At 41.2% G+C, this 25356-nt stretch overlaps 1 protein-coding gene across 1 annotated transcript in view; it reads left to right on the forward strand.

Moving 5' to 3' along the window:
* RPS6KC1 (ribosomal protein S6 kinase C1) overlaps positions 1-25356 on the forward strand; it is an 85953-nt gene that overhangs the window by 18728 nt on the left and 41869 nt on the right. Inside the window, exons 5-8 of the mRNA XM_063391028.1 lie at positions 487-580; positions 4212-4271; positions 5064-5426; positions 19244-19362. Of these exons, the coding sequence (XP_063247098.1) occupies positions 487-580; positions 4212-4271; positions 5064-5426; positions 19244-19362 (636 nt within the window). The remainder of the gene's footprint in view (positions 1-486; positions 581-4211; positions 4272-5063; positions 5427-19243; positions 19363-25356) is intronic.

The raw sequence follows: 25356 nt of genomic DNA on the forward strand, positions 1-25356 counted from the left end.
CTATTGTTACTTCTCTTAGCTTTGATTCCTTTCAGGCCTGGGGAGGAATATCCTCCGTGTATCTTTAAGTCTCAACTACGCCTGAACTTAAGGTAGTGGCTCATGAGTGGGACATTGCATTAGTCTGATGGACAAACAGTCCTGTGCTTGGGAGCACCACTGAAGGGCACAGATTATGTGTGACACGAGAGATCAGGAGCATTATTGTTCTCTCCCTGTTAGGCTTGGGTGTGGAGGTCTGTGTGGTTCAAAATTCTGAAGCTGCAGTAGGCTAAGTACTTAGATATCTTGTCAATCTGTGGCAACCAAACATGGCTTAACCAAGAGTCCTTGTTTAATTTTGCAGGCTTATATGGTTTAATTGAATTCATTAAGGTAGTGGAGCACTCACCGATTAGGAAAGATTATTTTGGCTGTCACTTCTATACAATGAGAATTTCCATCGAGCACAGCAGCTGAGTAATTCCTTTCCCTCTTTCTTTCCAGGGTGGAGAGGTGCATGATGGCTCTGAACTGATTGGTCCTGTTGAGCCTCTGGCTGACTCTCTGGCTGACAACCTGTCTGACTGCAGCTCTGAAGGTTGGCCTTCTCTTCCCACATAACCTCATAGCATGATCTGTTTTAAAGCAGGTAGTGAATGACAAGTGACACATTTCTTCATGGAGCACTGGCCTCCAGTTTCTGTTTGCTTGTTATGGCAAAAATGTTGAGTCGGATTGGCAAGAGAGAAATTTGGCTCAGAGAGCTGTCTGCACTTCTGGAAGTTTTCTTCTAAAGGTGTACATGCTGACTTGGGATACCACGTGTAGAGTAATTTTAGTGGCACTTCTAATGGCACTTCACCTGTACTAAATAATAATATAGCTGTAAGGAAGGGTCAGTCAGCCCAAATAAATACTGCACTAGAGCTTCTTGCCTGCCTCTAGGCTGAGTCAGCTTAAGCATTTCTGTTTACCATGCAATCTTTTAGATATTTATGTATTTCTGAGTTATGCTTGGTCCTTGTGATTTCTAGGAAATTCTTCTCCAACTTCTAAGTTTTCCTTTGGAATTGCTTAGCACTCATGTATAAATCCACATTATTATACTTATTATTTATTAAGCTTATTTAGCAATTCCCAAATTTAGGAAGGGATCTGATCTTTCTGGCATAGAATTTGTTTTGATAAAACAATCCTTGCATAACAAAAAATGGGTTTTCTCTTCTAACAGGTTAATTGTTTTTTCTTGAGATTGTGTGACTTGTCACTGGGATCTCTCTATGTCAATAACTTTGTGCTTAAGTTGTGCAATATATTCTACGTAGGAAGTGAGCTTTGCATTTTATTTTGTAGTACCCCCTATGATGTTAATGAACTAATGTCCCCACAATGTTTTGTTCTCAGATGGGAAAGGTACAGAAGTTGTTTATGTATATAACATATATGTTTATATATAGCTGTTTAGTTGAAGAGGGCAGCTATGCTAAATAGCACTAATAGTTTTAAAGGGTTTTAACGATTTCTATGAAATTTAACATTTCAGATTCTGACAAAGCACTCACTTTACACTGTGCCCTATAAAATAAAGAGTGCTTCTAAAAGTGCTTAATGTGAACGTTTCTATTCATTATTCACAAGGGCCTCATTTTTAGCAGAAGAAAACCACTTCCTTTATGTCAGATAAAATACTGAAAAGAAAAAAATGCTGTAAAGTAGAAAAATTCTTTGATACCCTTCTGAATCGGCTGGAGGGCTTTTACCAGATACTTGGAACCTGTGAGCACAGGATTTGGAGATGCTGAATGTGAATTTTGTGGAGTTATATTTCTAAAATCCTATGTGTCTTCCAGCTCATCTCTTCTTATGTTTGAAAGCAGATTTTGGTGTGGGGGAGGCTATGGACAGAGGGAGACATCTATTTTTAAAACCTCTAGATGGCAGTGGCGATACTGGGCATTGAGTCCTCTCTCTCCCTGGCTCTCCTCACAGCCTCCTGCTGATTTTTCAATCTGATTTTTCCCAGCCTGATTATGGCAGTTAACTGTGGCTGGTTCACTGTGATCCTTTCTGTGCGCACCCAAGGGCCTCCACGTGGGCACTGCTCCTTCAGGCTCTTGTACTGAAAGTAGCAAATCCATCTCTCAACAGGTGCTGCTGTTTGCTTTTAAGGGTGGGTTGTTTTCTCACTTTTATCTGTTCTTTCTAGACAAAGTTCATTTTGCAGAAGGTGTGCACATTAATGGTGGAAGATGCAAACTGTCAGCAGCACAAATGTTTTAATACCCAAATAAGCAACAAATGTCTTGCTTGTAAAAGGAGTTTGGCAGTTTGTGCTTTCATAGGAATCTGCTTTTCAAGAGGCCAGGTTACCCAGGCTTTCCACCAATTTTTGGAAACTGTGTTTACTTTTCAGATACCTGGTGAAATTGCACAAGGCAGAGACAAGTACAGAGCTTTGTGTTCAATTTCAGCATCATTATTCTCATCTTGTATTCCTGACAGTCACTTTGTCTTCTTCTCTAAGTACATGGGGTGATGTTCAGATGTCCAACTTTCTCTTCATAAGTGTTTCTATATCAATTACCTTACCAGACTCTTTAGAGAACTTCATCAGGAAGTAATTTTTTTTTCATTCTCTTTTTTCCTCTCTCCTTCTGTTTTTCCATGTACACATTATCTTCCCAGAAATAAGCCTTGTGCACTTGAGATGCTTCCTACCCCAGGAGCTGACTGGAAATCCTATGACTGTTGTTGTGTGGTGCCAGCTCTGGGCTCTAAACCTGACCTAAAGAAAAGTTGAGGCTCTGTGCCATGCTACCTGTGTTCATACAGCTTTTGGTCCAGTTGGCTACAAGACAAGAGCAAACCTGGTTTTGTTTGGCCTGTAGGGATGGGAACTTGAGTCTGTGTGAAGTCTGCTGTGTGGATGGGCTCTAATTCATCTCATCTGGGTGGCCAGAACACTCTGCCAAATCCCCCAGCTTTTCCATTCATGCTTTTTCTCTGCCTTCTTTGTCCATCAATCAGATCTGCTTCCACCATCTGATACTTCTCAATGAGGTTTAATAAATGCTCAGTTCTCCACCCCCAAATTTGATACTGCTGCCCCCAAATTGAGCAGGTGAATGGCCCATTATTATTATGTTAGTTAATAAATCCTGTCTTCCTCCAACTTTTCTGTTGTGAGTTTTCCTTCTTTCTTGCAGAATTGGGGACTACACCTGCAGTTTTCTTCTCTCCCTGTACACTTCACTTTATGTCCCTTCCATGAGAAGATGAGGAGCATTGTCTTCTGTGCACCCTGTCCCTTCCTCTAAAGTAGTCTAGGTTATGAATATCACTGTCCCTTGCTTTTCAGACAATGGCTGGTAATTTGTTCTCCGTGTCTTTTTCCTCTCACTGGTGTTAAAGAACTGCTGGCTTTTAGAAAAGCCCTGTTTCCTCAGTGCCTTCTTACTCCTCTTCCATACATTGTAAACTCCTATAACTCTACAGCTGCAAAATGTAAAAGAAAGTTTGAGCTAGTTGCCTTTGAGTCACCTTCTTGCTGCTACCACATACTTTCTGAAAATGAGTCAGAACATGTTATCTGGAAATGTGGTTAAACTCTTCACTCTGACAATAGTATAGCAGAAAGCAGACACCAGGTTTTAGCTCAGAATTTACTTCCTCTGTGCATGCAAATAGCTAAATGTCTTGACCTTGTTGCCTGTTTTATTACCTCAGTGGGTACATGTGCCAAGGTGATAAAACAAACTGCTACTTGATATCCAGGTGGCACTGCCAAATTTGTGGCTTGCTCCATATGTCTCATGTAGGGTACTACTCTGGAATGACGTCTTTGAGACTGAAATCTGGCTTTGTTTTTTTCCCTTGGTGTGTAGGTACCAACTTTGAAAACTTTCCTAAGTCTCCTTAGCCATAAATCGTCAGAGCAGAGAGAGATAGGGACTATCTCTATAGTTTTGCTGCTGTTCAAATGGACTGGAGTGTGATGTTTTGTTTTTAAATCTTGGAAGCAGTGAGAAATGGCAAACATAATGCCCCTCTCCCAATTGTAATGGTGTGTTAACAAATGGATATCTCTGATAGCCAGTCAAAGAGCAGTGTCATATTATATACTTCTACCTGTAGGAGGGTCATGCTTTCTCATTCTGATGACAAGGGAACTTGTAATCTGTTGAACACATGGATGTCAGAAACATTTTTGTCCTTCTTCTTCTTCTCAGTTCGAAAGGATTTAAGTGGGCTTGATGACGTGACACTTACGAGCCAGTCGGAATGCGGAGGTGAGATATAGAAGGGGTTTTCATTACGTTTACAAAAATTAAATCATTAGAAAATCATAATTGAGTGAAAGCCTTTTGTGCATGATAATCCTTATGGAATGAAATAGTATATATGTAAAATACCTTTGTTGCCATTTATCCCCAAATAACCATGAAAAGTTCCTGTGGTTTAGTTACTGAAGGTCAGCTTGTAGTAAGGGTGTAGCGACTTATGGCAAATGTAAAATAAAATGTCTTAGCTCAGATCTGAGTGGTGAAAGAGGTGTTAAGTAATTTGTTTTACCTTGTGTTAGCAATGAAGGAAGATTATGTGTTACATGTGAGCTGAGTGCTGCATGATCCATAAGCTGACACTAACTCTATGTTAATTCAAACTCCTAATTTACTGTTTTGAGGATGCTTCATCTTACTGATTTTAAACAGTGTGCTGGGATTTCTTGCAACAGTGATTTGGCTCCTGCTGGTTGAGTTTTCTAATAGCACTCACACAGGTCTAGTTTTGTAATTTCCTGGAGCCCAATGGTGAGCTGCTTTGGAAGTTTAGGTTGAGTGTTAGATGTTGGTACTGAAATGAAGAGCAGTTGTTCTGCAGAGTTTGTAGTTAATTTTTAAGAATATGTTTCTATAGGTACTAAATTTTTTAGAGATAGCATTGCAATCAGGGAGTTTCTGTGGGCATTCTGAGGAAACTGCGTAAGTGAAAAGAGCTAAAACTTTGAATGGGGTAAAGAATTTTGAAGGCTTCTAAGGTATATGAGCATCTAGAGTAATGGAGGTCTTTCTGACTTTCAGGCTTCTCCAGTGACAGCGACCTGATCTCTCTGACAGTCGATGTAGATTCTCTTGCTGAGGTAGATGATGGAATGGCATCCAACCAAAGTTCTCCCAGTAGAGCTGCTGGCCTTTGTGGTACTTCTGAACCCCCAGTCCAAAGCACACTGGCATCTGAGCAGGAGTGGAGCAAACCCGAGGGGGAAAAGGAAAGCCATGGTTTGTTCACTGGAAGCTTAAAATCCAAGCCAGGCAAACAAGATTACTTGGAGAAAGCAGGCGAGTTAATAAAACTGGCCTTGAAGAAAGAGGAGGAGGAAGATTATGAAACTGCCTTAAGCTTTTATAGAAAAGGGGTTGATCTGCTTCTGGAAGGTGTTCAAGGTATGGATCTTCCCATGATGTTTGTCTTCTCCTTGGTTATGTGTGTTTGTTTGTGGCATTTCCATGGTTAACATCAGCTTACTGCGTTGCAAAGAAGTTATCTGAAATGCAGAATTACGTGTGCTTGGCTTTCATGTATGTGATAGCTGTGTGCCCGTGAGAGAGGGCAAAGCCTTTCTCTCCAAGACTGAATGATAATTTAGGGTCTCATCCTCCAAGTGCCCAATATCTCCTCTGTTGAAATTGCAGCACAACCTTCAACTTGCAGGTAAGTAGCAAAGTGCTCCACTTTTGCCTCTTTCCTTTTTATTGCCTAGCCATTAATTAATATGTGGCACTTGCAGCACTGTTGAAACATTATTTAATTTACATGGTTAAGTGAGGATTAATTATCCCCATTTTACGCATGGGGAGAGGCAGACTCAGGTTAACTTCCCAATCACAAGAGGATTAGATCTGCTCTTGTCTCACAGCCTCTGGCTTCTTCCACTAAACTGTTCTCCTTTTCTAGCTGAAGGATGTATAGAGACTTACATGCATGCATTGCTAGAGAAGAACAGGTATTTTTTTCCTTTTCAAAAGACTTTGGTCTGTTAGTATATATCTGCAAAAGCTGTTGTTAATGGACTGGATGCAACTACATGCAAATTTCTGCCTCCTTGCACCTTGTCAGTAAGGGAGAGAATTTCATCCCTTCTCTAGCTCATTCCCTTCTCTACTTCATATAATTTGCATTTTGTCCAACAGTGGCTTAAAACTATAAAGTACAGGGGAAGATTTGTTCTTCCCGAGAGTGAAATCAGGATCAGTGTATTGTGCTTCTGTCCCACACAGATCAAATGAGTGAGATCAGAATTGTGCTTTTGTTTGACACTGTACAGCACAGGTGCATTCTGCTGCTCCAGATCTGGACTTAGACGTGAACGTACCAAACACACACGAGCAAGAAGCCTTTGCTGCATCCCAGTAGGATGCACAGCAGTGGTCCAGGCCTTCTGAACAGTTCTAGCAATGGAAGTTACTTGCTGAGCTGATTTAATGGGACCTGGCAAAAAATAATGGGGAGATTACTGATGAGAACTAGAGGTATGAGCCAAGATATGTGCATAGCCTTTGCTTAAAATGTCTTATACTTTTTGGCAAAAGTAAATCCGCCTCTTTTCAAGTCCCAGTCATGCCAGTAGGGTTGCTGCTTTGCTTCTTGTTGAGGCTTTTCAATAGCACCCTACCTTTCCTTGCCTGTGTTGTCAAAATGTTTTTCATTCTTAGTGTTGAATATGCTGGCAGCCTTCTGTTGGAGAGCCCAGCTATTCTTTCTTTGCAAGCACACTTTTTCATAGACCTGTGGGCCATTCAGTTGTGATCCTCTGAAGCATATCCTATTTTGTCATAAATACTTAGGTCTGCCAGCCATGATGCAAGGCTGCCATGATGCTGTTTTGAACTGACAGTTCAAACTTCAACTTCAAAAGCTTTCTTTATTAAACAGTTTCAAACTGTTAGGGCATGAAAACAAGTCAGTCTATTGCACATCAGTTTTTCTGTGGTAATTACCGTGTATACTTGAGTTGTGGCAGTGGTTAAACATGTTGGCTTTGAATTCATGGTAATCCTTAGGGTGATACATTTGCTTTAAAGTTGTGAAAGACTTGTAGGTGACTTGCTCAGCTCATGCATACGAACTTGTTAAACCAGAGTGGGTTGAACTTCTTACTTATATTTGCCAAAATTTCCTCCAAGGATTTTTTCTTTTTTGCTGTTGACTAGCCACTCTTCCAGCTGCCTCAGATAACTGTTAATCCTTTTCTCTCACCCACTTATCCCTGCTTTTCAGGCTAGGAAGAAATTCAGGGAATCTTACTGTGATATTCTGCCCAATTTTCTAGATGCCACTTAGTGCAATGGGAGTTACTAATAAATTTGTAGTGATGGTACTTGTGTGGTGTGTGTCAGCGTTCCTGATGGATGAAGAAACATGTAACCAGCACCAGCACCTTTTTCTTTGCAGTCCCTGACATTGCATCTGTACAGCACACAAGAGGGAGCAATGGGAATGAGTTGCATTTTAGGAGGCATCTTATCCCTTGGAATAATTGTACACAGGCTGGTTCCTAGCAGTCAGCTCTTTTTCCATTTCTCTGTGTTACTCTGCATGGCTGTGAAGGAATATTCATTCTCTTCTGGGCATTCGCACTACATTTGGGTAGGTCCAGCTCATTTTGTATCCTATTCTCCTTGAAGCTGCTGAAAGCTGGCAAAGAGACACTGTTGCTCTCTTCTTGATGACAGGGCTGGTCCAAATGTCTCCCTAAAAATGTGCCGTCTCATGATCTGTGAAGACAGTAAAAAAAAGCAAAAAAACCCCAAACAAAATCTTTTAATGTAGCTGCTTTGTGAAGGTAGTGTGTTTAGCATTAATATGTGAACATGTAATGTGTATTGCCATAAAAAGCCGCAAACCTTCTCCGTAATCTCTTCAGTCATTTAAACACCCTTAGCTATGTATTTCACACGGATAATAACACACTCCTTTCAAAGATAAGGACGGTGCAATTATTACAGAACACTTTTGGTCTCCTGCCACTGATTCTTTTGCACCTATTCAGTGTAAATGAGACTCTGCAACAGCGGAGAGTGAAACACGGCGTCCATCGATCCGTACACAGCCTTGTCTCTGCGCACAGCCCCTGCAGGACGCGTGGCCTCGGGAACGGGCCGCAGGTGCCTTTTTCCTGGAAAATGCAGAAAATCCGGGAATGCAGGCTTTGGCCACGAGGTGGCGGCAGGGAAACAGAAATTGCCGCCCGAGGCTCGGAGTGGAGTAGTACCAGCACACGGGGATGGGGGAAGGAATGCCGCCCGTGCTCCATGCCTCCAGCCCGGCACTGGAGGCGCTCTGTGCCCTGCTGGGTGGGTGGGAAGGGTGAGCCTGTGTCTGCTCCAGCCGCTGCTTTGGCCTCAGCGCAGGATCTGCTGCTCAAGGCTGCCCCGTCACAACCACGCACCAGGAAAGTTCAGTGCTGCAGGTTTACAGACCCGTGCTGGTTAGTTCGAAGTAGGGGGCTCCCCTAAAGGTGGTTGAGCACACTTGAGCCTGTTATATTCCTGACGGCTTTCCAGCTCTCTGAGCTGCTGGCACTGGTGTTGGGCGAGGCCGGTGTCGCATGGTTGAGAAGTGGCCACCTTGACTTTGTTTTCAGCGGTGTGCAGGTGCTTTCAGATGTACGGTGGTGTTAATTATTCCAGGCAAGGTGCAGATGTGGTTTATTTGCTAGTCTCTTGCAGAGTTTACTACCAAATCCTTTCATGTCCTATTTGTAGTCCTACCAAGAGACCCAATTTGTGTCCCTGGGCTATGACTGCTGCCTGCGTGCTCTGAGACTGGTGTATACCTTGGGCTCTGGGCTTCTGCTCCTTACACATATTTCTGCTCCATACACATCTTTAATATGAAGCAGTTGTCAGTGGGAAGAAGAAGGAAATCTTGGACTTGCAGTATAGCCCTTGGACTGCACCTTTTGTGCCTTCCTATTTAATTTATACCAGAGTTGTCTTGCTTGCAGTGACAGGGAGTAGCTGCCATAATTTCTTTTTTCTTCTGAATATGTACCAGTTCCCTCTTGTCTTTTCTGGGCATTGCTGCGTGCAGGGTTTGGAAGCTTTTGGAGGACAGGTCTGTAAGAGTTGTGTAGGATGGTTCAGCAATTCTGTAGGAGCTGAAACCTAGAATTCAAGGTTTTCTGCCTTTTTAAGCATACCAAGTATGCTAACTGAAAGAAACTTTGCCTCACAATTATAGCTGTTCCTTTGTTTTGTTAGCATGTCAGAGCACTTTGAGGTCAGTGCATTGCTTCAGGCCTAGTGATGGAAAAAAATGCACTAATCAATAGCAAGCCACCAACTTCTAGCTGGAAGTTAACTCTGTTTTATGCAAAGTAGTGCATTCCCTGACTTTGGTATAGGGCATCGTTTATGTTAGGAATGAGCAGATCATGAGGCTGAAATTATGGAGAGTTTTTTGTAGTAAAGAAAGGAGTCCTGTTTGTATATCCTCTTCTTACAGCTGCAGCCATTCTTTAGTTACATCCATTATGGATCTGGGCAGTCTAGGATGTGTGATAAACAGAGTTAACACTGCTGCTTATTGCTGTGTTTCAATAACTTCAGGCATGTGAAGAAGCAAGAATGCTGCACAACATGGCCAGCCTAATTCATGTAGAAAAGTACAGGATGTCTTCCATGTGTTTTGGAAACCAAATGTGTTCATTGCTGGTCTGTCCATGTTGCACTTTAACATCCGAAGGGAGATGATCCATTTACTCTGTCTGAGTTTTGGGATGTTTATTTTCACATGTGGAGCAGCTGTGGCTGGGCAAAATGAATATTAATTTATTTTAGGCAGCATGAACCTTGTTGCATGAAGTATGTGATGCTTTTGGAGTGTCAGCAGCCACAAGCTGTTTTCCAGGTATCTCTGTTTTGTGTTAGGGGTCCACAAGTTCTGAATAAGCTGCTGGTGTCTTTGAAGGCAGGCTGTGAATGTCAGTTTTGCACTGCTCCATGCTATTTTAATGTTTATCCAGTAAACAGAGCTGGAACAAAAATTACACAAATTACTGGAACCTTGCTAAAATGACTTTGACTTTTAACCCAGAAATGCATATACAATGAAATGCTGGGAATACTTTGGACAACTAGATGATATTTTTGGATATACTGAAAACAAACCAACTTGTGCCTAATTACTGGGATTATGATGGGCTATGATTTGAACTTGTGATGGAGCCAGGGATGCAAACAGGAGCATGTTTGACAGAATGCCAAGAAGACAGTACTTTATGAAAAGGGAAACAGCCATGGCGTTCCACCAGCATATTTCTGGCTTCCTTTGCTTGTTTGTTGAATGGCACTTATGAAGACAACTTCTGTTACCACACAGCAGCTATTTTAAATTCCTTTCACTCATGAAGGCCTCTGAGTAGTGTTCCTTATTGATGTTAACAGTTTCTGAGTATCCAGCAGATGTGTCTGGTTGTGTCAATGTCTTTAAGGAAACAACAGTCCTGTTTTCTGAGAAGGGGAATTGGGGTGTGAGCTGATGTCTGCAGGGAAACCCTCAGAGTTTTGCTGGACTCCACAGGGTTGGTGATGGGATGGCTGATGGAACTGTAATTCCCCCTGCCCTGGTCTTAGGCTTCTGTGTTCCTGTGGTGTATTATCACTCAACCCATTTGCTGTTGTAGTTTTATACGTCCACTAAGGCTGGAACCAGTCAAGGCAAAAGCTTCCTGGCCTGGTTCCTACCAAAGGAGCCGAAAACCACTTCTGTTTCCTGCTATTGGACTGTGAGGATGTTGTAGAACTGTTTGGGCTGAGCTTTCTGAGCAATGATACAAAGTGCTCCCTCTCTCCTAGTGCTTCATACAACCTTGAAATCACAGCTGCTGCTTCACAAGCAAAGTGTGTGGCAGAACTTGTCTGTTGATCAGCAGCTGGATTAAGAATGGATGTTGGAAATCCTGTGGTTGGTTAAAAAAAGAAGTCATATCTCACTGTGCTGCCAGTGATGCTGAAACACATCCTAGTACGGACTATGAACTGTTCATAATTGGAACGTGTTGTCTTCCAAGACATACAGAGCTTCAGAGCAGATTGGTGCTGTAGGATGGATTACCCTGAGTGATGTCATTGCCTGTGTGAAAGTGCTGGGTTTAGACACCTCGTTGGGGCAAAGCAGTAAAATACAGCCTGTGCCAGTGAGGTATGGTTAGTGTATATAGTTAATGCCAGAAGCTGGTTACTATATCAATACAGCCAGACTCAGCTATGTAAAGAAACACTCAAGGCAAAGTTCCATTCAAACTGTAAGGCTTCTCTGCACCAGGGGAGTGATAAAGGTCTGAGATTTAATACATGCTGCAGAGCTTAGAGCCTTGCAATTCATGTGAAGGTGAATTGTGGCAATGCCTGCAAGCCAGTGTGTAGGGTGTGATGCAGAGATGACTCTGAATGTGGTTACTTAGCATGTGGCTGTTAAAGAATTGATGAATATGTGACCAGGTGAGCCTTAGAAATCTCATTTTTCTTCGCTCTTGGGACACAGCTAGCTCCATTGACTTGATGGTGTTCTGACCTTTCCAAGTCTCCTCATAGCAGTTCCTTGCCAGGTTGCTGCCTGCGCCTGGCCTCTTTGACAGACATCTCTTCCAGCCTGCACTGCCTTTTATCTCAGCTGTTGTTAGCCACAACACTTAGCTGCAAAGTGCAGGAATCTTTTTCTGACTGTAGCTGTGTGGGGTTTGTGCCTCCCATCAGGAGACGCGGTAGGGCTGCCACACTTCTTGCAGCGTGCAGGGTACACAGGGCAGACTGATCTCGGTTACAGTGCCGCTGCTGTCCGCAGGTGAGAAATTTGAAGTCTCTGGCTGCAGAATTCAATGCCTTAGGCACTGTAGGTGAATTGAGGCAAATTACTAGCTGAGATAGAAAAACTGCATAGGTAGGTTTAAGGGCATGAAGCTGCATGATAATCAGTGCTCTGATTCTCTCCCAAACAGTTCTTGCATATACAGCTTCTCTCTTTTCACATCCTCCTTTTCTCTTTTCCTGTCCTCTTTCCCTCTTAACTCTTCCAGTATCTTAAAATAGCCTCTTTAGCTTCAGAGCTCTGTAGAAGGACTAGTATAGGTTTGATCTCTACAAGGCCTGCTGCTGGCTTTTCTGTTTTAGAGATTTTTGTGATTGCTCGGGGAAAAATACCATTTCCCATAGTAGTATATAAAAGTACATACGAATTGCATTTAATACGTAAATATGAGCAGAATTGCATTTAATACATAAATATGAGTAGTATTAGACTGTCAGGATTTATGAATCTAATAACTGGGTTTTTTTAATCTGCTTTTTTTTTTCCCCTGCAGTACTCTACTTCAAACTGTTCTTACTTGAAGGGTTAGTGGTCTGTGGGCCTGGGTTCCCTCTGCTCTGAAGCAAGGGATATTGGTAGATGCTAATTCTAATTTGAATTTGTCCTTTTAGTCAAGAAGGAGGAGTGCAGAAAACTTGGAAAATTCCTCTCTCCCATGCTGGTGGTCTGTCTAACTTCTTTCCTTGCTCTGACTCTCAGTCCTCTTTCCCTGTTCCCCTGGTGCTTATGTTGGAGGACTTGCTGCTGCTGTCACCATTTTGTTCCCTCCTTTGTGCTAGAATGTGCTTGTCTTTCTGTCTTGAAACACTTACAGGGTTTATTGCCTTCTGAAGTAGTTCAAAAGAATGTTCAAGAATACTTGTCATGTTAAGCCTTATTTGGTGAAATACCTTCCAGTTAAAACTTACAAATATTAGCAGATAGATGGGAAGTTAAGAATTTCCTCCCTGAAATGCTGGGTGCTGTGACCATTCATTTCATTTTTTTCCAGGTAGTTGCACATGCACATGAAAAGCTACCACCACCTTTGTGTTTAACATGAGAGTTTCTCTAGAAGCACATGTTTATTGGTTAACATTTCTGGCAAGTTACATTTCTTACCTCCAGTTACTGACTCCTGTTTTACTGGTCACTCAAACACATTTCACCCACACCATTCTTCTGTGTTAGCTTAACTTTGGCAAATATGCCAACATTTTTTTTTCCCTAGAGAGATGTTTACCTAGACATTTACATGACAAGTGTGTAGCCATAGGTTTTCTACAGGATGCAGAACTGGCATAGGAGCTTCATAGGAAATGTAGATCTCTAAGGGTCTCAGGCAACCTGCAGTGAAGATGGTGTATGTAACATATGGACATAATAATTACCAGCACTCTGGAAAGCTGGAAGAAGAATTTGTAGGCATTCACTCACTGTCACAAATGTGTATCTTTAGTGTGAAAGGTTTAACTTTTGGGTAGCTTTTCTTCTTGGTTGATAGAGTGCAGTACTGTCCTGAATCTTAAGAAAAGCAAGAAAGAATGGTTCTGATACATGTGTTGCACATCTTAATAAATTTCAGCTCTCTCAGAATGTTAAGGAAAAAAAATAGGAAAAAAGATCACTTCAAGCTATTTTATCATAATGGGTTTAACCTTTGTCTTATTTTCTATTATTTACAGGTTTTTTTTCAGCTGCAGAATTTGATCAGCACCTCAAAGGAACTTGCTGTTAATATAATGTAAAGCATACTAGAGCTGATGAAGTAGTGGTCTTATTTCACAATTCCAAACCCCCACCTGCTGCTAAAATCTATAGCTCTTTCCTTAATGCTGCAGTATCTGTCTACCCCACCACCTGCCACATTTCACTTAAGTAATTGTTTGAAAATTAAAGGTTACCCACCCTCCTGTGAAAGTTGGTGGAGACTCGTTCCAAAATCAGCAGCTTTTCCCCTTCCTGAAATAAATTTTGGGGTTATAAAACAGTCTCCAAAGTCATCACAAACCTGTGCTGGATTATGAGTCGCATTGTCACTTACGGTGTGCCTGAGCTTTTGTTTGGCTAATATGGACAAAGGAGTCTGCTTCACATGATGTAAGAAGTGTTTGCCCTAAGAAGAACAGAGGTCCTCTTGAACCAATTAGGCAAAAATAACAGCTGGGCTACCCACTAATAAGGAAGGTGCTGCTAAACCTCTTTTCATTGTGAGAAGAAATAAATCTTTTAAGGCTTACTCCCTTGCATTTTTATAGAGAGCAATTCTTTGAAAAATTCAGCAATCCAGCTGGGTGATATGTGCAGGAAGACTGTGAAGAAGATAAAGAAACTTTTAAAAATAAAAAATGGTATTATAGCTGTTAGATTTGGCAATTATAAATGTCTCATTGAAGATTTCAGTATTTAGAGAAAGTTTTACTGTTTAAATTGTTAAGAACGTGGAGTTTGGGGCCAGCACAACAGGCAGTCTCGCACAAGTTCCTTGTACCTTGTTCTGCTAGAGGATATTCCTTCCTGGAGCAAATCTCTTCTGATATCTTCTTTAAAGGAAGGCAGCCCACATATATTTTTAGTAAGTCTGAGAGAAAAGCAGGAAGAGGAGGTCACAGAGGATTGGGACAGGTAATACTAACTTTATGGCCTTACTTTTTCTGTGAAAATATCCCTGTCCTGGCTAAGCACCTACTCAGGGAGGGAGTGCACCTGTGTTGCCCTGACAGATAAATTCTTGCTGAGGAAAACCTCTTACCACCTTAAGGGGCATGATTTGGAGCTGGTCAGGCACAAAGAAAGGAAGGGTTATCTGGAATTCCTGGGTCAGTGCTACATGTCATGATTTACTGATTATTTTTGGATTTTTTTGTGTGTATGTTAGTAGTGAGTGGCAACTAGGGCTATCTTTATCATCCAGAGAGAAACAGATTTTCACCATGACTACATCTTGGATCCTTGGAGGAGAATAGTTACACACCAGAGCAAGTTTGACAGCACTGCTATGCATCTGAGATGTGTTCTCTTTGTAGTATCCCAGATTGTTTGAGGAAAAAGGACAGATTTTTGTCCACAGTCTTTACTGACCAAATTTTTTTATTTGTCTAAGTTTATTGAATATGGCTCCTTTTCAATGGCGTTTTGCTGTTACTACCTAAGTATAAGTAATTTTCCTATATGATAGAATTACAGAAGATTGATGTGTGAGCAAGCATTTAACTGAGCTGAACACTTCAGCGTTGAGTTAGCTGATCTCTCAAAGGTGTGTCCTCTTGTGAGGTCCTGTGAAGTGTGAGTGAGGACTCCGAGCAGAAGACAAACAAAAACACTGCTAATTTTCCAGATGCCACGGCTGTACATTGTGGAAGTGCTGCTGCTTTGTGTTTCTCATGCAAATCAGGGCACTATGGGCAAACAATCAGACAAGTCACAGAAGAGCTCAATGGCACAATTATTCCGATATTTGTGGTTTTCCTCTGTCAAAGCCTCAAAATCATGTGAATGTTGTTAGGAATATCCATCTCTGTAAATATATTGTAGCTGAGCTGTCTTTAGAAAAATAAATTAAAGAACAAATTTGAAATCATTGGCTGCTGTCCTAATGTCCTGGCTTACTGTTACTTTGGTCAGCGGGTGGCCTGGTCAGCCTTTCCAAAGCCAATTTTCATTTTAAGATATTTTTATTTCTTTTGAAATACGCAAAGCCTTTGGAAAATGAGGGAGCAGCCTGCTTGTGCTTGTGTGTGTGGATGAAGGCTTATATGTGCAACAAAGTAGCTCTAGAGTTTTTTTATATTCTGTTTGCAGTAATAGTAAACAGAGCATCTAAAATAACCACTTGCACATTGCAACAAACACATCATCATTTGCTTAAAAAGAGTTATAATTACAGTTGACGAAGCATGGACACCATAAAAAATGCATTAGTTTGGCTTGACACATTAATTACCTGTTTTTGCAGATGTTTTTATATATTGTTGTGCGAACAGTTTACAAAATAATTACAGGAAAGTCATATGGAAAATAAACTAAGTGGGTGGTTTCTCGCCTTAATATTTTCATTCATGTGAATCTGTGTGAGGCACAGCTGCTCTGTAGCAAATGCAGAGGGAGAAAGAGAGACAGGGAATCTTGAGGGGTTTTTATTCTAAGGTCTCTATGAACAGCCTTGCTGCACTTTTATATCTTGCTTTAGCAGTGTAGTTTTTAAAAGTGTAAAATGACATTGCTGATTTAATCCCAGTGTTCAGGAGGAGGGAGAAGCTTTGATCCTGATCAGATGCAACATAAATCTTCTAGTATCTAGGAAAATAAATGAAAAATCAATATTATTTTAAGCAGGATGATCTTTTATGAGCAGTTGTAAAGATTCATCAAAGGCTTTGACACAGTTTAAACATTTCCTGTTTGCTGCCATTTAAAGAAAAATGCCTTTCAAGTTTAAATTGTAATTAGAGAGATACCTCTTTAGATTATTGTGGGCTAACCACAGAATGGAAATAGGAGCTCAATATGCTCACACAATATTTAAATCAAAAGTTCATAACTAGGAAAAATGATTATTATTTCTAATTTATTGTAAAATAAAATCGATGGTTTGAAAATACACATTTTGCATAACTAAAACCAATATTTCATGGCAAAATCTAACAATGCATTTAAAAAAATCCATGAAGTCTGAAGTACAGCTTTGACATCTGTCAGATATAAGGATTTGTTCTAGTACTGTGTTTTAGTGATTTATTTGGTTTTAAGTGAACAGTTCTATGACCTCGAATTTGGCATAAATGCTAAAGATTATTTTTAGCTTAATGGGGTCTTTATTGTTACTGTCTGTGCTTGTGGCTTTTTAAGTAGCATTTATTTGTTTATTAAATTTATATCCTGTATTTATTTACAGATTTTTGTGAGATATTGGCTGTTTAAATGGGAATTTGTATTGCAATGTAGTAACTGAACTGTTAAAGATCTCATCCAAAAATATGATGCAAAACTTGAATAAATGTTATTTTGTGAATCCACACCCTTTTTTATGGCTAAAGGTTTTAATGAGGGGAACAGTTTGCAAAGCTTATTTAACAAATTACTCGGGAAGGAAAAGTAGAAGGAAAACTGAAATTAATGTCTTGTGAAGGTAGGGAGAACAAAGACAGCTCTAAGGGGACATCCTAGATGGTTTTTGTTAATTACTGTAAAATTACTGAAGCATTGGAAAAATGCAAGAAACATCCAAACTAAATACACGTAACTAACAATTAAGCAGTAAGCTTGACTTTTATGATAGCCTTAGCCAGTAACCTGGCAGTTTTCTAGCAGCCTGCTTGAAGGAAATGCTGGCTGAAGAGTTTATTGTTGCTGTGCAGATGTCTTGTTTTCCCTGAGCAGCTGCAGCTTGGTGTGTCTGAGAGGAGATGGGTGCTCACCAGTGCCTTGGCACCAGGAAGTTTCGTGGTGCTTCAAATCTACGTGCAGAGATGAAAGCAGGAGTTAGCGGTGTTTTAGGAAATTGCAACACACGCTTATAAAAATAAAATACTGTGTATCTACTGTCTTTTGATAATGCCAACTTCAACTTCAAAGAGTTGAGTGATGTTATTTTTTTTTTATCCTAGGTGAGAGTAAGACTGGCAGTCTTATCAAGGGAACTTTTTACCAAGATTCCCTTAGGTCTTTAGAATGAGAGAAATTACTGAGATATTGATAAATATCCATAATATTGTATGCTGAAATGCACTGAATTTCTGTCTGTCTCAAACTAAGCATAGACAAAGGTTTTTGCAGAGCAGTCTTGTGTCTATATCCAAGGAGGGGACAATCACTTTTCCCTCCTGCTTTGAGGTGGATAGTAAAATTTACAAGAGATCACTTACTCCAGAACTTGGAGTAGACCCAAAGTCTCTTCTGCTTACTTTTGATGGAGTATGGGTGTGATGGTTCTGTGTGTTTGAGTAGTCTCTACTCGTGGTATGAAAGGAATGGGAGTCTCTGTTTTAAAACAATCCACCTTGACCCCTACCTTTAATTCTGCCCTTGAAAATCAGTGTCTTACACATAGCCACAATTGCCCCCTGAAAACCTCCCTCAGTAATTTCTGAATGCAACCATTTGTACAGTAAGTTCTCTATCAGAAATTCCATAACAAGCTTGCCCTTTTTTATGAGACTCGTTCTTGATAACCCACAGTAATCCTTTTTTTTTCCTTATCAGTTACAAAGTTTCTGGTTGAACTCCTTCAAGGTTACACTCGGGTTCCTTTCATGGCCCGGTGATCAGTGTCTAAGAGTTCCAGCCTTCGTTAATGTCTGTTATCTGCCGTTGCTTGGGGTTTGTGTATTTGTGTGTTTAATTTATTGCCTCCCCTGTTCCTTGCCTTGTCTTTCATGTGGAGTAGCTGTTGAGCAGGTACCCTTGCAGTTCCTTGCACTGTTTGAGCATCGGTTTGAGAGGTGCTGGCTGGCACCTGGCAGCGCAGAGCCCGTCACAGTCAAGTCTTTGTTTCTGCAAGCCTTGGATGGCCTCAGTCAGGGCTGGGAGAGACTGCCAGGGCCGTATCAAGTCTTTGCTGTCCTTCAGTCTTCTTCTGGGACAGTTGTCTCTGCCTTTTTTTCACATAATGATCTCCTGTCTCTGTTATAGCAATTGTGTCTCACAGTGTGGTATCTTTGCCTGGCAGTTGGCTGGTTGGGTGTTGCCATCACAGGTTCAGTCTGTTATGGCAGTATATCACTCAGATGTGAATGCCTAACCCAAACTGAAAGCTTTGGAGTGAAATCAGGGTTTGTGTGGTATCATGTGGTTCTCACCAAGAGTTTGGGTAGGTCAGAAATAATGTAGTGATCGTTTAGCCATCTGGAAAGTGAAGTAGTTGGTGCAAGTGCTTATTGCTTTCTTTCCATGTCACCCCAAGACAACAGGCTAGGAATATCTACCATTGAGAAGCTGTGGGCAGGAGTTCTTCGTGTCTCTCCTCAGTTGCCTTCTTGCTTTTAACAGCATTTCTAGACTTCATGTATAATTAGGAGAGTCCATACTGCAAACCTGAGAAAAAAATAAGTCTGTTTTTTGTTGTAATCATCCTATTCTGTCTTTCCTAATGATTTTGCTTTTTGGAATACAGGATTTGGATCAGTGGTTTGTTTCCATTCTTAATTATGTTACCACAGGAACATATACCAAATCACAGAAATATTAGGAAAGGTTTTTTATTTGCCTTAGTCTATAGCAAGGCTTAATTTGTTATTTTTGTAGAACTCTGAGATCACAGTACTGGATTTTTAGAGGATGCGTATCTTTAGGTTTGATTATGAGTAACCCAAAGGAAGTCAAAAAGGTAGAATCAAAGTAGTCATGTGCTTTGATACTTAGCACCTCTCTCTTTATAGAAAGCATAACTTTTTTTTTTTTTTTCTCCATTGAGGTGAATCAAGTCCAACTCGTCGAGAAGCAGTGAAAAGGAAGACTGCAGAATACCTTATGCGTGCTGAAAAAATTTCCAGTCTCTACCATAAAACCTCTGAAGATGCCTCTGTTTCTATGGTAGGCTTTAATTCATATTTTTCTGAATTAATTTTTTTCAGGAGTGGGTATAATTAGCAAAGCATATTCAAGCTTAAGGTTCAAAAGCTGTCCAGAATACCTCTTTTGGGAGGCCCAAAGGGTATTTTGATGTTGTGTTTCTCCTAAGTTGCCAGTCTCCCTGATTCTTCATAATGTTGCGAGGACTGCTTGGTTTAATACAGGACTGCTTTTCACATGTTTTCCTACTGCTTGTGGTTGATGATGTAGACATTTTTCATCTTCATGCTGAAGAATCTAATGTAAAGCAAAAAACCACACTAAGATGTAACATTTCATTTGACTTTTCGATGAGAATGTTGGTCAGTCCTGTAGGGAGTGAAAAACCTGTTGGTTTCTTTAGCCTAGCACATGGTGAGGTACCACAAGTGAGTCAAGCACAGGGTAGAGGGGATCAGATTAATTTTCCACAGAACAAGTTCTTAATAGAGCAAAGGTTCTTCCTGATCCTTTCAAATACCTCTCTTGGATATGCTTGTGTGATCAGCTCCTTCCTGATTTTTGAGATGTTTCTGTGTTAATTTCCAGTTTCTTGAGCAGAATACCCTTATCTGTGCTTGTACAAAAGACAAACAAGGCTTGTTTTAAGATACCCTCAATAAATATCTAACTTGCCCTTCCTTAAACAGTTCCTTTGGGATTTATCTGTTTCTTCTACTTTAGACTTTTACTGCAGTCGTGTTAAACTGTGTTATTGTCAATGACTGCCCTATTGCAGTAAGTATAAAAGCTACAAACTTCCTGACTCTCTAATATCAAGGGATAACAAAAGGGATAGAAGATTATTGCTTCTTACTTTGCACAGATCTAAAAATGCTTTAAGGAGACAACTGCTGCAAAAATTGGAAGCCTTCTAAAAGCTTTCCATCTAATAAGTAATTTTAAAAAGCAAAGACACTGATTTTTTAAGGGTAGATTTTTTTCATGTTGAGAGCCCACAAGTACAATTTTGAGGATGTTCCAAATGGGATATATTTTGTGAGGCTTGGAGTCTTGCTGTTGCTATGAACTGTACTTTGAACAATTTAATATTTTGGACAGATACGAACTCCTACTAGGTATTCTTTCTTTGGGTCAAACACCCCTGAAAATGGGGAAGAAGCTATATTGAATTGAATCCTCAGTGTGTTTGGAAACTGAAGAACAAGAGAAAAAAATCCACGAACAAGCTATTTTTGCCTTTTTATAAGTTTAAAAACTAACTGTGGTTGGGAAGAAGGAAGAAATAGGTTGCATTTTTCTGTGTGAGCTTGAGAGGTAAAGTATTTCCTCTTTCATGCTGTACTGAATAAGACATGCCTTCTTTGCAGATCCAAGGAAAATCAGATTTAATTGGGATAAGACAAGGGAAAAAAAGCAGATAGAATAAAACCCCATTTTCCTTCTGTTTCCTTCCAACTCAAAATTGACAAATTATGGGAAATTTTGTTTTGTACAAAGTGTTGCACCTGGCTGATTCCCTGTTTCTGAAAAAGGCCATGCAGCCATGATTTAGCTTTGTTTTTTTTCTTGTACATGTATTTTAGTGCCCTTTATTTGCTGCTCTTCATAATGCATAAATTTTACTTTTATCTTAGAGCTTCGGAATTTGCTGATATCGAGGGCAGATGGTGCTTATGGGTGATGATGGTTGTGGTGAGGAACAGCTTGTCCCTTCTTCATAGCTGAAAGTTACCTGTGAGAAGGACTTAATTCCCAAAATTATTGTGAGGGTAGTGGTAGGGACCACAAAGAATTGGCGTGCTCTGTGCTTTTGCTTAATGTATTAAGGAAAATGAGGAATGTGACTGTTCACACACGTTGGTTACTAAGCAGATCTGAATTCCTGTACCTTAGTTACTGCTTATTATTTTTACTGCCCAAGATAGCTTATATTGGAGTTTGCATGAATTATTCCACCCCATGTGGACAGTGATAAGTGCACTGAAAGAACCTACGTCTATAAACAGCGTGATTCTCGGGAGCTACCAGTGGCATCTTGCAGATACTTTGTGTCCTTCTCCCAAGGGCATTAAGTCCGTGATGGGCAGGGTTAGTGCAGTACCTGGGCCCCTGTTAGGGCTGGCAGAGTGCAGTTTTGTTATGGCAAGCATGGTTCAGTGCACAGAATGTCATGGGCAGTGGGGGTGCTGAGACCATATGCACCTCGGAGGAAGGCTAAGCAAGTGGGTGTGGGCATTTAAGGCCAGGTGCTCTTGTTCATGGCCTGGTGTCACAGGGCAGAACAGCTTTGTCACCCCTGTCTGCTGTAGGTGGCTTTGTGTTTCCCACTGTACCCTTAAAAGGAGCAGCCATGGGCATCAGCATCAGAACTAGGCTGACCTGTTCTTCTTACACATGGAATTTTTCTTCCTTCTCCTCCACCAGGCCAGCAAGGGAAGGGGTAAGCTCAGAAGTGCAGGTTCAGTTGTTGTCCTGCTCTTCTCAGCCTCTCAGATCTCCCAAAGGCTTGGGATGCCAGCCACGTGCTGAGCCACCTGCAGCAGTCTCAAAAGGCTGTGCCCACTAAATGTGCCCCAAGCCCCTTTGCCATCTGAACACCACGTGAAGGTAAAGCACAGGGGCTGGCTGTTCTCTGGGCCCTGGGGCAGGAGGAAGTGAGCCATTCTTTCATGGCTGGAGATGCCAGGCCCACTCCTCTTCCAAGACCAGATTTCCCTGAAGAGGCAAAAGTCTGATATTTGAGAGCTGAGAACAAAATTGTCTTTGATGTCATGGAAACCAAATAAAGAACAACTACTTTGTTACTTCTCAGCAGTGTAGCTCTCAACGATAGCATCCTTAGCAACCACCCTGCTGCTTGCAAGTGCAAGTGGGGAAGAGAGAAGCACAAGAAGATGGTGTTTGGAGAATCCTTGGCATTGTTAAGAAAAGGTTTTGGGTAGAGGGCTTAAAATAAACATAGGGAACTGACACAACTGTGACCTTGGGCTGGGAACTCATCTGCCTGTCTTGTAAACATTGAGAAAAGCCTTGCTATATGACCCGTAAGAGTAGAAGATGTGGAGACAGCTTCTGGAGCTTTTAAAAAGGCATATGAACCTTCTGGAAAAACAAACTGCAGCAAGTGCTGTCCTTTTCTTCTTACTTTGGTGCAGCACAGCAGCCTCAGGGACCGTCTCTTGGACAAGTGCTGCAGAGCTGTGTAAGAGCAGCACTGGGTCATTTTGCAGATTCTCAAGCTGCATTTGCTCCTCTGCCCCTTTATAAGTACCATCTCTGGGGAGCCATCCCCAAGCCTGAGCTGCAGCAACAGCCTCTGAATCACACTGGATTGACCAGAAGGCTGGAGTCTTGCATAGCTGTCAGCTGCAAAGCCCAGCACAGCTGCTTATACAGGCTGGGGGCCATGTTAACTTTGGTAGTTTTATAAGGCCTATTTTTTCCCTCTTTGAAATTAGTTCTGATTCCACTTCCACCTAACTTTGTATATTCAGAGTTGTTTCTTTTTACTCTGTTATGAAAGCGGTTGTCTTTTAGAATGTCAATTATTTTTGATTTTCAAAGCAATTTAGTAACAAGAGGTACATGCAAACCTGATGCCCAAACAGAAGAAGCAGTCTTTGTGGTTTCTATAAGATATCTTCCTAAAATTCTCATTAAATGTGCATGAAAATTGCATGAAGTATAAAGAAAAGGCACTGCTGTAGTTCTGTGAGATATAAATTTAACATAAAGTAAGAGATTCAGTCTCAACTTCTAGGATCACATCCAAGGTGTGTCCCAGCTTTGGGAAAGGTGCATTCCCCAGCTGGTGCTCACTGAGAACCTTCTGAAGCACACTGTAGTTCTGTCTAGTTCAGATGCAGGCAGAAATCCAATCTGGTTTTCTCCTGGTGCAGAGGGAGGAAGGAGCCAGGATGTTTGCCAGACCAGGAGAGCTAGAAGCACTGTCACACCCATGAGGCAGACACCAGTGTATCTGCATCAAAACTAGGCATCTCCTTGCTCCCAGTGAAGATCTGGCTGTGCTGCAGGTAGACAGTTATTGAAATCATCAGACTCAGACCTCTGAATGGCACGGGGAAATTGCATTTTGATGTGCAGATCTGCACTGGTGTTCGTGAAAATTCTTTTTTCTTATCCTGAGGATCTGTGGCGACTGATGTCAAAGGTGGCAGCATTAGCAGTTAAATTAGCAGAGCTTTCTGGGTGAAAGAATGAAGAGGGGAAAATAAAGATCAAATATTTAATTAGTGAGAAATCCAGGGAAAATAGCAGTTGTGCTGGGAAAACTTGGAGAAATCAGTGTGAGGGGCCTCACTGCTTGAGCACATGGACTGCTTTGAGCAACTAAGGAAGGGCCAGGACTCCACCATTCCTCATGTTTTGCTGCATCCCAGGAAGTAAAGGGGTGCACCACAGACACTGGGGTGCCCCAGCCTGACATGTACACATGGTGTGGTTTTTGGGGTTTCCCTGTGCCTGGCCAGGAGCTGGACCCTTGTGAGTCCCTTCCAACTCAGGCTATTCTGTGATTTCCCATCAAGTGGTATTTGTGTCACTGGGCTAGGGATAGTGCTCTTGCCTTAAATGAGCTTAACATGGAATGCTCTTTCTCTTGCCTGACTGGTACTCCTCTGTCTCCCACTGCTCTTCTACCTGCTGGCAGTGATGCCAAAGCTGAGGCAAGGGCCGTTGCCATATTCCTTGTGTAGCTTGCAAAACCAGAGCCTTCCAAAGGCAAGCAGTGGCCACAAGCTGCTGGATCTTTGCAGGAGCATCACAGTCAGCATCAACCTTTTCTACTTGAAATTTACTCACGGTAAAAGGTGATGGTGGAAGAGGAACTGGTGATGCCTGTCCTAACTCTGGATAAATCCAGCTGTGCAGCTCAGAGTGTAGTCTGGAAATAGAGATGGCCTGACCACAACAGAGAAGATCCTGGGAGACTTGAGCAGCATGCTGAACATTTGGACAAGCTGCCGAAGACCTTCTGCAGGCAGAGGTAGCCTGACACTTTGTTCAGAATATTTGTCTCATTTCTAAAGGCAAATGAAGCTTTTGGAGTTTTTTTGTTATCCTCCTTCCTGTATTTTTTGTGTTCCTCTGTTTTTTGATGAGAGAGACGGTTTTTAGTTATTTTTCTTATTGTTGCCTAGATGCTGAGCTTGGATTTTTACTCTATTCAGAGGAGCAGGCTGTTTCATAGAGTGCTTAATTGCTGTAGTTTTGGGAATTGTTCTGGGAATTTAGAGTTTGCTTCCAGCCTGCTTCACAACAGAATGTGATGCCTCCCCATCATTGGGCACTTCTATTAGACATTGAAACAGTGAAACCAAAGTACTGTAAAGAGCAAAACTGATAAAAATGGAGAGCCTGCTGGGAGCTGTGGATATGACTGTAAATCCCTTTAAGGTAAGAAGTGACTGTAGAGCACACATATGAAAACCAGTGTGTATACACAATATTACTGACTGCCACCACTGGCCATATTTTAGAGAGGGACCTAAAATATATATACTGGGGTTTTTGGCTCTTTGGACAGGATGGGTGCAGAAATCTGACTGTATAGCATTATTAGACAACTATTAACTTCTGTAGAGATGTATGAACTTAATTCATGGTTGAAATGTTATTCATAAGAGAATGTTTTAAAAGCGTGATTATTGAGGAATGATTATAAAATGTAATAGCAAGCAGATAGAAGTGAAAATCTTTTATAGTAGTCTAGAGGATTAGGAAATGTTCTCTTCCTTTAAATGCATTCCTTAGAATGCTTTTGAAATCTTGTCATGAATAAACTGTGTTAGCACAACTCTTTGTTTCAAAGGAAGTATTTCATTATTGCAGAAAAATTGCACACTCTCAAAATACTTACAACAGCTTGCTGGAATGTGGAACCGAAATTAGGTTTGGAGAAAAAAGTTTATGTAGAGTTTTCTTTTTTAAATTCTTCTTCCTGTTAAAGCCTTCAGTTTTAGATTGTAGAATCTGGGCTGTTTTCTCTTAACT

The sequence above is a fragment of the Prinia subflava genome, chromosome 2, assembly GCF_021018805.1.
Source record: "Prinia subflava isolate CZ2003 ecotype Zambia chromosome 2, Cam_Psub_1.2, whole genome shotgun sequence".
Classification (NCBI taxonomy): Eukaryota; Metazoa; Chordata; class Aves; order Passeriformes; family Cisticolidae; genus Prinia; species Prinia subflava.